This window comes from Lactuca virosa, chromosome 7 (assembly GCF_052849685.1).
Source record: "Lactuca virosa cultivar CGN04683 chromosome 7, Lactuca_virosa_CGN04683_v6, whole genome shotgun sequence".
In the NCBI taxonomy this organism is placed as follows: Eukaryota; Viridiplantae; Streptophyta; class Magnoliopsida; order Asterales; family Asteraceae; genus Lactuca; species Lactuca virosa.
This window is the reverse complement of record NC_136432.1, coordinates 51,492,179-51,504,866: the sequence shown is the minus strand read 5'-3', so window position 1 is coordinate 51,504,866 and position 12,688 is coordinate 51,492,179. Positions and strand designations below refer to the sequence as shown.

The 12,688-nt window shown below is 40.1% G+C and overlaps 1 protein-coding gene across 1 annotated transcript; it reads right to left on the bottom strand.

The window, feature by feature from the left end:
* Positions 1–6,163: 6,163 nt before the first annotated feature.
* LOC145126644 (uncharacterized) lies at positions 6,164–7,144 on the bottom strand. Its single transcript, XM_079061971.1, has one exon. The coding sequence runs from the start codon at positions 7,142–7,144 to the stop codon at positions 6,164–6,166; it is 981 nt and encodes a 326-aa protein (XP_078918097.1).
* Between the last annotated feature and the right edge of the window lie 5,544 nt (positions 7,145–12,688).

Genomic DNA, 12,688 nt, shown 5'->3' with positions numbered 1-12,688 from the left:
AAAAATGACTCTACAATCCTTTCTATGAGTACTAAATGGATAGAAGTTATATAAAACCCAGAGTAAACAAACAGTCGATTGTGTGTATCTGCCCTAAGCCCACAACCAAACAAGGAACAGGAAATGAGGCGGAAGGCACATATCCCATTCTTTGTTAGATCATCGTTGTATATAATCCTGACGTATTCACTTGGTACTCACGGAGTTAACTGTAATAGTTGCTTTGTATTTGATGAAAAGATTCTTTAAGAAAACCCTTATTTCTTTTAATAAAAATGGTAACCACAGTGGTTCCTTCTATAATCACTTAGTTTATACTAGCTATATATAATCTAATATCGAACAGATAGTTAATTGTGTGAATCTGCCCTAAGCCCACAACCAAACAAGGAACAGGGAATGAGGCGGAAAGCACACATCCAACTACTATCAGATATTAATTATATATAACCTTGATGTATAAACTAAGGTATTGTAGAATTCATCACCTAAGGTCCTTTAAGTTATACTGATTTAATAAAATGGATTAAACCCTTTACTGGGTAAGTTTCTAGTTTTGTATACCAAAAGTTCTTATTTGAAAAGTATGTTTTGTACTAGAAAACGATGCATTGAATTAGTGTCCTATGACCTGGCCCATACCTGGCACCCCTTATGATTACTTGGTGTATACGAAACATATATATAGCTAAGATCGGATAGATAGTAGGCTGGGTGAATCTGCTCTAAGCCCACAACCAAACAAGGAACAGGAAATGAAGCGGAAAACACACATCCTACTACCTGTCGGACCCGATTAATATATATCCCTGAATGCATACAGTAAGGAATCATAAAGTTAGCATTATAGGCCCCTTTTCTACTGAATGAACTAGACTCGACTGTTCTGTTTGTCGTTTTGTAAAATGTAAGTTTTCCCTAGTTTATAACTATCTTGACTCGAAAATAGTTTGCATTTACTTTCAAGTGGAACTGTCACAAAATGAAAGTAATGGGAAAATATATGTACACAGTTGTCCTTTGAATTGACAACCTGCAGTACTGATTACCTTAAAACGTAATTGATTTATTAAGGTCATAATGTGATGAATAGTCCCCATACTATACGCTCTCCCTGCAAGAGATTCTGGGAACCAAACGCGACTTCAGCAAACCAGTTGCTGAGCCGTGAAGTAGGCTCACATTAAAGTTATACGATCATGTATACCCAGTTTAACTATCACCTTTTGTTTAGAACAATGAATTAGTGATTCATTGGTATACTTAGATCTTGAAGTGTTCTTATGCTATAGCATCTTAATATGTTCGTTCTGTTATAGTATCTTAGTATGTTCGTTCTGTTATAGTATCTTAGTATGTTCTCTTTGTTATCGCGTATTGTTTCTACCTCCCTGATTCTCTTTATAGTATGCTCTAGTATCTAGTATGACTGAACCCCTAAACTATACCCCTTATAGTTTACTAGTATTTTACTTGAACTGTTATTGAAAAGACTAATTTTTCTACTAAGTTATGCTGGTACTTTAAAAACGGAGTTTTGTTAAACTATAAAGTAACATAACTTTAAAAGAGTTTTTGAAATGTTTTTATCGCTGATAAAAGACATAAGTAATGTTTTTGAAAGATGTTTATAACAAACATTTACACAATTATCATTGTGTTCAACTTGTATCCCCCCCCCCCTTTAAAAGCATTTAAAACAGTTTAAAAGATTGATTATAGGGGTATGAACTCACCTTATGTGGGTGATTCAAACGAATATGTGCGTAAGGATAAGAAGTTCCGCGAATGAAGTCCCGAGACACAAACGAGTCCTAAATCACATATATGGCATGCATTTGCATGAATATAGTGTTTATAAGCAACTAACATGCAAGGAAACACCCTTTGGGACTAGGAAACACTTGGACCAAGTGTTAGAATCACATGTGATTCATCAAAGGGGTGTTTGTGGCCACCAATTGGTGTTTACGGCCATGGGTTTACGGACATGGAGTTTACGGCCGTAAAGTTATGGTAAAATGTGCACAAGAGGGTGATTGAATGATAGGGAAGCTTGTGGGACTATTGCTCTACAAGAGGATGAGCAAAACTAAATTTTTAGAAGGCTTTAAGGTGTTTACGACCAAGATGGATGAGTTTACGGCCAAACAAGGAGTTTGAGGCCATAAACTCATGAACATTATGCACAATATGGTGTTTTAAAGTCCTATCTATCATCCATTAGGGGTTCAAGGTCTAATGATTGGATATGAGAAGGGTTTGCGGCCAACTTGTGACCAAAACATGGGTTTATGGCCAAGGGAGATTCTATGGCCGTAAACTCTTGATGTTTATGCTAAGGTGGTTGTTTAAAGACTATGATCTAGTGTTTAACATGGCTAACTAGATGATAGATGGAATACTCACACTTTTGAGGGCCTTTGAGGAGTTTTCAGCCACCAAGAACAAGTGTGTGTTCTTGGTGTTCTTGGTGAAAGATGAAGATCTAGCCAAAAGATGATTTCCATGGATGAAATCAAAGGGTGATTCATGAGTAAGAAGGATAACAACAACTAGAGGGAAGAATCACTTACATTTTTGAAGATCGGGAATGAAAATCTCGATGATACTTGAGAGAGAAATCAAGTGTTCTTGAGGTGAGAGTGTAAGAATGAAAGAAAAGTGAAGGGAATGAGACTTATGGGGGGAGTTTATGGCCGTAAACTCATGTGCTATGGTCGTGAACTCCTTTTGGTGGTGTTTAAGGCTTGAATGTTGTACAGTGACTCTAGCAGGTACTTCCTAACACTCATTCCTTGAATGTACTAGGCTTAGAACACTCAAACAGACTCTAAACAGTGCTAAAAGATAGCAGGAGCGAGTCTAACTTAAGGTTGATTGTACTGACTTTACAAGGCAAAAAATTTCGGGTTGTCACACGACCCGTATTCGGTATAAGGCGAAATGGACACGGGTTGTGTACCTCTCTGAATCCGAAAATATTAGCCTCACATGAACACGACTCGTGTTCATTATAAGGAAAAGTAGACATGGGCCGTGTACGTCTCTGACTCCAAAAAAAAATTAACTTCTCATGAACACGACCCTTGTTCATTATAAGGCAAATTGGACACGGGCCGTGTACGGCTCTGTTTGCCACTTCCCACTTTTTGAACCCAAAAATCCCCTCTCATTCAAACGAAATGGTTTTGCATCCCGAGGTCCGTTTGGTGATTTAAAAACATGTTTAAATGCATTTGGAACATAAAAAGCCAAAATCTTAAAAGAAATGGAAATGTTTTTAAAGAAAAAGACAAAAATACCCCCGGGTTGCCTCCCGATTAGCTGCTCTTATTTTAAGTCGTTGGCTCGACTTTGCCCCCGAATATGATTCAATCTTGGTACGTGGGGTTCCTAACAACTTCTATCTCATCATTCTTCACCTTGAATCCTTCGTAAAACGGCTTCAATCTATGACCATTGACTTTGAATGTTTTTCCAGTTTGTTGGCTTGTGATTTCCACCGCACCATGGTCGAATACCTTTGTGACCACGAAAGTACCAACTCATATTGATCTTAATTTCCCTGAAATCAACTTGAACCTCGAGTGATAAAGAAGCACTTTTTTTCCTTGTGCAAAAGTCTTCCGGAAGATCATTTTGTCATGGTATGCCTTTGTCTTCTCTTTGTAAATCATGTCACTTTCATACGCATCATTTCGGATTTCCTCTAACTCTTGAATGTCTAGCTTCCTTTTGTTTCCCGCCTCATCTTCATTCAAGTTGAATTTCTTTATCGCCCAAAAAGCTTTGTGCTCGAGCTCAACCGGGAGGTGACACGATTTTCCAAACACTAGCCTATATGGGGACATACCAATGGGGGTTTTGAAAGCAGTACGGTATGCCCATAAGGCATCATCCAACCTTATGCTCCAGTCTTTGCGGTTTGGATTGACTGTTTTCTCCAAAATGCTTTTGATTTGCCTGTTTGAGACCTCTGCTTGCCCATTGGTTTGGGGGTGATAGGCTGTTGAGACTTTATGAGTCACCCCATACTTCTTCAGAACGGCTTCAAGCATCCGGTTGCAAAAATGAGTCCCACAGTCACTTATGAGAGCCTTTGGAGTGCCAAACCGGGAGAAAATATATGCCTTAAGAAAATCCACCACAACTTTGGAATCATTAGTACGGGTGGCTTTGTCCTCCACCCATTTGGACACATAGTCCACCGCCAACAAGATATACGAGCAACCAAAAGAGGGCGGAAATGGTCACATAAAGTCAATACCCTATACATCAAAGATCTCACATACTAAAATGGGGGTAAGGGGCATTTGATTCCTAGAACTTAAGGACCCGGATCTTTGGCACTTATCACAATGTGCACATAACACATAAGAATCATGAAAAATGGTAGGCCAAAAGAATCCGCTATCTAAGACTTTTCTAGCTATCCTTTGGGGTCCAAAGTAACCTCCACAAGCATAGGAATGATAAAAGTTAAGGATGGATTGTACCTCTTTTTGCTCAACACACCTTCGGATCATTTGGTCTGCACAATACTTCCAAAGGTAAGGCTCATCCCATACGTATCGCTTGGCCTCCTTCTTGATTTTATCCTTTTGCCAATGGGTGGAATCAGGGGGAAATTGATTTGTGACCAAGTAATTGACGATGTATGCATACCATGGTGCTTCTTTGGCTACAAATAAGTACTCGTCTGGAAATGTGTCACAGATTGGTATACCATCTTTGGGTGATACAATGCGGATCAGATGATCCGCAACTAAATTCTCCTTCTCACTTTTGTCCTTGATCTCAATATCGAACTCTTGCAATAGCAACATCCACCGTATCAACCTCGGCTTCGAATCTTTCTTGGTAAGTAAATGCTTTATAGCTGCATGGTCCGAATATATGATCACTTTGGCTCCAAGGAGGTACTGCCGGAACTTCTCTAACGCAAAGACAATAGCAAGCAACTCTTTCTCTATTGTGGTATAGTTGCTTTGTGCACTATCAAGGGTCTTGGATGCATAGTAAATGACATGATGAGTTCGGTCCACCTTTTGTCCCAAAACCGCCCCAGCCGCGGTATTGCTAGCATCGCACATGATCTCGAATGGAAGATCCCAATTTGGCGGTTGAATCATAGGGGCAGATGTCAATAAATCCTTCAAATGATCAAATGCACTTTTGCATGCATCACCAAACTCAAAATCGGCTTCCTTTTGTAAAAGTTGACACATCGGCACCGTGATTTTGGAAAAATCCTTGATAAACCGCCGATAGAAACCTGCATGACCAAGAAAAGAACGCACTTCCCTAACATTTTCCGGGTATGGTAAGCTCTTAATAACATCAATTTTGGCCTTGTCAACTTCTAAACCTTTTTGTGAAACCACATGTCCAAGTATCAAGCCCTTGTTAACCATAAAATGACATTTTTCATAATTAAGGACTAAGTTCGTTTCAATGCACCTTTGTAAGATTTTGGTGAGATTTTGCAAACATTCATCGAAAGAATTTCCATAAACAGTAAAATCATCCATGAAAACTTCTATGATATTTCGACATATTCTGAAAATATGCTCACCATACATCTTTGGAAAGTCGCGGGTGCATTACACAAGCCGAAGGGCATGCGTCTATACGCAAAGGTGCCAAAAGGACATGTGAATGTGGTTTTCTCTTGGTCTTCCGGGGCAACCGGAATTTGGTGAAAACCAGAAAAACCATCAAGGCAGCAATAGTGAGATTTCCCAGCCAATCTTTCTAACATCTGATCGATGAATGGCAAAGGGAAGTGGTCTTTGTGGGTGGAAGCATTCAACTTCCTATAATCGATACAAACCCTCCACCCGTTTTGCACACGTGTGGGTACCAAATCCCCTTCGGAGTTTTTGACAACGGTGACTCCGGCTTTTTTCGAGACAACTTGCACGGGACTTACCCACTTACTATCAGAAATGGGATAGATTACACCCGCATTCAAGAGCTTCATGATCTCCTTGTTCACCACCTCCATCATAGGTGGATTCAATCTCCTTTAAGCTTCGCGGGTCGGCTTAAAGTCCTCTTCCATCAATATTTTATGCATGCATAATGATGAACTCAACCCCTTTATGTCCGCAATGGTCCAACCAATAGCCTCCTTGTACTTTTTCAAAATTCCAACCAACTATTTTTCTTCTTCTTTTGCTATCTTGGTTGAAATTATCACCGGTAATGTCTCTTCCTCTCCAAGATAGGCATATTTAAGATGGTCAGGAAGAGTCTTCAAGTCAAGACTCGGTGGTTGCACTATGGATGGAAGGAGTTTCGGATCGAAATTTTTTAACTTCATGCAGGGTGGTTCAACTCTAATAGGTTGTGCTTTTTCCAAGGAGTTGCTTGCTTCAATCAACTCATCCTCCAAAGTGTACTTATCAGCCATATTCTTGATCCCTGTCTCATCAAAATGCTTGCTCAAGATGGTGGTTAGCACATCTTGGCTTGACAACTTAAAACAATCATTAGTACATGAATCAATAACATCTATGAAGTTTAAAGAATGAATATCACTAGGATAACGCATAGCTTCAAAGATATTAAATTTGATCACCTCACCATCGAACTCCATAGACAAAGTACCATTTGCTACATCTATTTTTGTTTTTGCGGTACTCATAAAAGGTCTCCCCAAAAGGATGAAGCTTGATTGTGGGGTGTTTTCATCACCCATATCCAAAACATAAAAATCAGCGGGAAATGCAAGTTCATTGACTTGCACTAACACGTCCTCCAATACACATTTTGGGTGTACCAAAGACCGGTCGGCAAGTTGAATGATGACTCCAGTTTTTGATAAAGGTCCAATTCCCATTGTTTTATAGCTTGAATAGGGTAAGACATTAATTGATGCCCCAAGGTCTAGCATGGCATGTGGTACAAAAAGGTTACCCATTTTACAAGGAACCGTGAATACACCCGGATCCTTACATTTTTTTGGTAGCCGTTTTTGTAACACGGCTGGAACGTTTTCCCCAACTTTCACAATTTGATTTCCTTTAAGCTTTTTCTTAGATGTGCAAAGTTCCTTAAGAAACTTAGCATATCTAGGAATCTGTGTAATGGAATCTAAAAGAGGGATATTGATTTCAACCTTTCGAAACATTGTCATGATTTCGTCATCTTCCCGTTCTTTCTTTGTGCTTGTTAGCCTTGAAGGAAATGGAGTTGGTGTGACTTTCACTTCGGTCTCTATTGGCTTCTTTGACTTTGAAGTATTTTTCCTTTCCTCTTCTTTGACAGCTTCTTCTACCTCAATCTCTTTCTCTTCCTATTCTTCATCCGGCATCCTTGGACCTTCATAGCTTTTCCCACATCTTAAGGTGCATTGTGTTTCGGGTTCTTCTCGGTTTGAGATGGTAGCTTGCCTTGTGATTCCATCTTACTCACGGACTGAGCAAGTTGTGACACTTGTTGCTCCAAGCTTTTTATGCTTGCCTTCGTTTCTTGTTGGAAGCTTTGAGTGCTAGTGGCAAGTTTTTTGACAGTATCTTCTAGTGACATGCTTGATGAACCCGCTTGTGGAGGTGGTTGTTGTGGATGCCTTGGCTGGAAATTTTGAGGTTGAAAAGGTGGTCTTTGTTGATTTTGAGGAAATGGTGGTCTTTGTTGGTATTGATGTGGTTGATTTGGTTGATAATTTCCCTGTTGATTTCCTCCCCAACCTTGATTGTTGTTCCATCTTTGGTCATTCTGTCGCTGCTCAAATCCCCTTTGGTTTGACCCGGAATATCCTCCTAAAGCATTTCCTTCCGCATAATCCTCGTCTTGAAGTTGTGGGCGCATATCGGTTGGATGCCCCACTTGAGTGCAAATACCGCACGGGCGGGGTGTGGGCTGCACACCTTTGTCTTTGGCTAGCATCATAACCACTTTTGTAAGCTCGAACAATTGAGCTTCAGTTTGAGGAGTTTAGATCTGTTTTACACCTCGGGGTGCAACTGTGTACCATTCTTCATCATAGCTTGAATGTTTAGAATCTTCATCCATGTTCTTGATTAGGTTGCGGATTTCGGTTGGAGTCTTGTCGGGTAAAGATCCGCCACTTGAAGCATTAAGAAGCCTTTTTTCCATTGGATTCATTCCTTCAATGAAATATTGGAGGAGTTGGTACTCGGTAATTCCATGCTTTGGACATCGAGCACAAAGTTTCTTGAATCTCTCCCAATATGTGTGAAAAGCTCCTCTCTTATGTTGCTTGATCCCAATGATTTCCCTCCGTAGGGCTGAAGCTTTCATCTCTGGGAAGTATTTGTCCAAAAAGAGGCATGCAAGATCTACCCAAGTAGTAACCGTCCCCGGTGGGAGGTCATAGAGCCAGTCTTTTGCTGCGTCTTGCACCGCGAAGGGGAATGCCCTAAGCTTAATTTGATCCTCGGTGACATTGTGTGGCTTCATGCCCACACACAAAACATGGAACTCAGTGAGGAACTTGTGAGGATCTTCATTTTCCAGACCTCTAAATGTTGGGAGTAAGTGGATGAGCCTGGATTTTAGTTCTAGGTTGGTGGCTGCCAGATATGTGATGTAAAGAGGTTGTTGAGTAACCTCTTGCCTCACCCATTGGCCAAGGGTTTGCTCGGGTGGTGGATTTGGAGGTGGGTTTCCTCCATGGTTATCTCCCATGGTATGAGTAATGGTTGAAGTTTCTATGGGTGTAGAGTTTGGGATGTTATGAGTAGGTGAAGAGGGTGGAGTGGTATTTATGGGTGAGGATGGTTGTGGCGAGAGTGAGAGAGTTTCTGTTTCGGATGCGGACACACTTGAGAGGGGTATATCCTCCCAAATGTTAATGACCGGAGGGATAGATGATGAAGAAGTCCCGGAACCTGGTTGCCTCTTAAGAAGCTTGGCTTGCTTCCTTAACCTCTTTGTAGTCTTCTCTATCTCCGAGTCAATTGGCAATCGCGTACGTGTATGAAAAGACCTTGGCATAAAACAATTAGTAACACCGTGTCCCCGACAACGGCGTCAAATTGTTAAGCGTGTCAAACCCAACAAATAATAGGGGTAGGATATACTCCTAAGAACACTACTATATTCCACAAAAAGGTAGTACAAGCCAAGTAGGGTCAATCCACAGAGACACGGGACAATCGGTCTAATACCTCTTTTCGCAAGGTACTTGTTCACAAAAGATTAAAGAGGGGGGGGGGGTTTGAATGCAATGATTAAACAAACAAAATAAAAACACAAGTAATCAGTTAAATGAGTGAATTAAATTCAGATTTTGTAAGGACTCCAACTTCATGTATGACAACTTAGCAATGCGATTCAAAGATGACACAATATTTGTTCAGTTCTATCTAAGTTGGTACTTGAAAGTGTTAACAAGTTCTAACCCTTCCCATTCACCACATTAATTAACCAAAACAATCTCTTTGATTAACCCTAACCTTACTAACCTAATCTAAACAAGCTCTTAGAATTAGATTAAAAGATTGCATGAAGCTTTATGTGAATGTTCCCAACAACACCCAATACTCCTCACAAGCTCGGGAGTGTAAGAGTGTATGAATAATATTTACACTAAATTCATTCAATAGAGATCAATTTAATGCTTGTTACTTGTTCAATTTCACAAAACAATTACGGATTTTGTAAAAGAGATAACTTGAATGACCTAACCCTAATTCAAATGGACATTAAGAATACAATTAGAATCAAAAATTCGATTAAAGCAAAATCAAATTCACTAGATAGAAATTAAGAACAAACATCAGGTCATATAATTGAAGTCACTACCAAGAAGTCAAAATATGAAATTGGAGAAACTAGGGTTCTAGCCACACATGGCTAGAACAATATCACAAGTTTAAAAGATGGAAATAATGTGCAATTACAACTTACAAATACTAGAAATAATGTTTCCAAATGATTACTGATCAAACCCTTGCAAAAACCCTCGAAATCCCCTCACAAAATGTTCTATGATATGATGTGTGTGTCTCCCAATGACTCAAATCCCGAGATATGAAAAATAGGAAAAACTGCCAAAAAGCAGTTTTTGGGTCGAACACAGCCCGTGTCAAAATAGAGCAAATCAACACGGGTCATGTTGAATGGAAAATGATCTTCAATCCTCAATTCCAACTCCAAAGTTTGATGCTCAAAACTGCTCAGCAAGGCCAACACGGCCCGTGTCAAAATAGGCTAAACTGACAAGGGTCGTGTTCAATGAAGTTAACAGCTCCCATTCTGGTCAACACGGCCCATGCCCATTCTGCAGCGTAAATCCAATGCGGGTCGTGTACTCCTCTGTCACCGGATCCAAACTTGATTTTTTCAACTTTTCCGTTCTTCGCCCAATCACTCGAAATCCTCACCAATGCTTCCCGGCACCTCCCAAAGCGCGTTCCAACCTCCGGTTTACCTGAAAAAGACATGAAAGTGTGCAACTAAGGTTGTTCTAGAGACTAACATGAATATGATGAAATGCAAGACAAATGGAGAACAATTATGCTAAATAGATGCATAAAAAGGGACTAAAAGATGTGCAAAAAGGTGCACAAAATGCACCTAACAGTGATGAAGACTCTTAACAAACTATTTCTGAGCTTCAACAAGCGATAGTTATTTTGAACCAGGAGTCCATTGAGAAAGACTTTCTGATTGGGAATTTGGATGTGAGAGTTTCTGAGCTTGAAAAAGAAAATTCTCAAAAGAATAATCAGATCTCAGATCTTTAGGCCAATCTTGGCGGATTGACTGCTCTTTATTTTGATCTCAGAGATAAATTAATTGGAAAATTTGGTGATGAATTCAAGACTTCAAGTTCTGGTGATGGGAAGGCTTCAGAGACGTCTGAGAGTGTCGCTGAGAGAGTCCTGGTCTCTCCTGCCCCAGATGCTAACATTGATCAATTTTTGTCCTCTGGCCCTGTCACTACTGAAGAAAGAAGGGAAAAGAAGAAAAGGATTGATAAGTTGAAGAAAGACAAAATGCTTCTGATGAAAAACTCTGATCAGAATGCACCTGATGATCACCCACAGATGTTTATCAAAGAAATTGGTAAAAGAAAATTTACTGACAGATATGGTGATCGCTCTGGAATTATCATGTGGGGATATGAAGCTGATAAGAATATGTGGATTGTTAAACGAAAAAGCGGAAACATTGAGTACTATGCGAAGAATATTGAATTTATGTCTTGGACAAAAGTTGATCTTGCAGAGCTGGTCCACGCACCGTTTCACAATCCAACAAATGATCCCAACGCATGGGCGTTTAAAAGGTTCCTTGAATACAAAGCTAAGATGAACTTTGAAGGCATGAAAACAACATCATCGTTCCTTAAAAAGGCCAAGGATGTTATTGATCCCCGCACCAACAAGATTATGAGGAATGTTTTGTTGCCGCCTACAAATAAAGCGACAAAGATCCCTATCACTCAACGTGTACCTGATGGCTCTTTGAATGATTTATTATTTTGGGTATATGATGAGGCTACAGCTACTGTTGTAATCAATATGAAAAAGGATCAGATTCGTCTTGTTGATCCTAGGGATTTGCTGAAGTTCGGCGAGCATGACATTCTTACTCTATCAAAACATCAGCTTATGGTCGAAAATGAAATGTTTGAAGCTGCTGTGAAGGTTTTCACCAGCATGATAGCGACAATCATTGATAAGAAGCTTTGGGCGGGAGCATTGGCTGATTCTGATGTTCATCTTGTGGAGAAGCCATGAAGTCAGTCAGCAATAGCCAGCAATAAACCAAGGGGGAGATTGTTGGGTCATATTTTTGTGGTTTAGAGATCGGTTAGATCGGCATCCTGGTTTTAGGATGGTTGCTATATTGATGATCTGTTAGATTTCATCCTGGTTTTAGGATGGTTGCTATATTAGAGATCGGTTAGATCTGGATGACTATCTATTATTGCATGCTAGTGTATGATATTATGTGCACATGTTTGTTTAATTGGATAACTACCTTACGGATTACTTGATTATGTGATATGTTAGAACAACATGCTAGTACTAGGCGAGGAATCTTCAGGAATTGCATGATAGAATTGCATGATTATATGATGCCTGATAGCCTAGGGTTTTCCTTATGTGAAATTGACATCATTACTGTAGTTGCTTCGTGTATGCATCATGACTGTACATAATTAAGATCTTATAGCCTGAGAATGTTTGGTTTGGCCTTATTTCCTGTTCTTGTTTGATGAAGGGCTTTGGGTAGGATCAGGTATTCGAAAGTCTATAGGATCCAGCGTTATGTATGGCTAGCATACACGAGTGTTGCAGTGTTGGTGGAAGTTTCATGGATGGGTAGGTTGTTTGGGATGAGTTCGTCGGTTATGAGATATTTAGCTTTCCTCTAGGAGTGAGGATTGAGCACATGCCATGCTTATGTATAGTTTTAGGGTGTTGTGATGATACTTGGGACAAATATGGGTAGGTGTGGAAGGTAGTATGGGCCCGTACTACTGAAAGCACAGGACCCATACGTGTAGCAAGGAAGTCACAACCCCTAGGGTTTTGGTTGGGAGTTGGTTCCCGGATTGTTATGTGGAATATCTGATATCTTTTTGGTATGTTTTCAGCATGGTGGTTACACGTCGATTCGTGACTGGATCTGGGTCAGGATCAGGAGAGGGTGGACAGGAGGCGCCGACAGCGCCCGATACTATCGGCCAGATGAAGCCAGA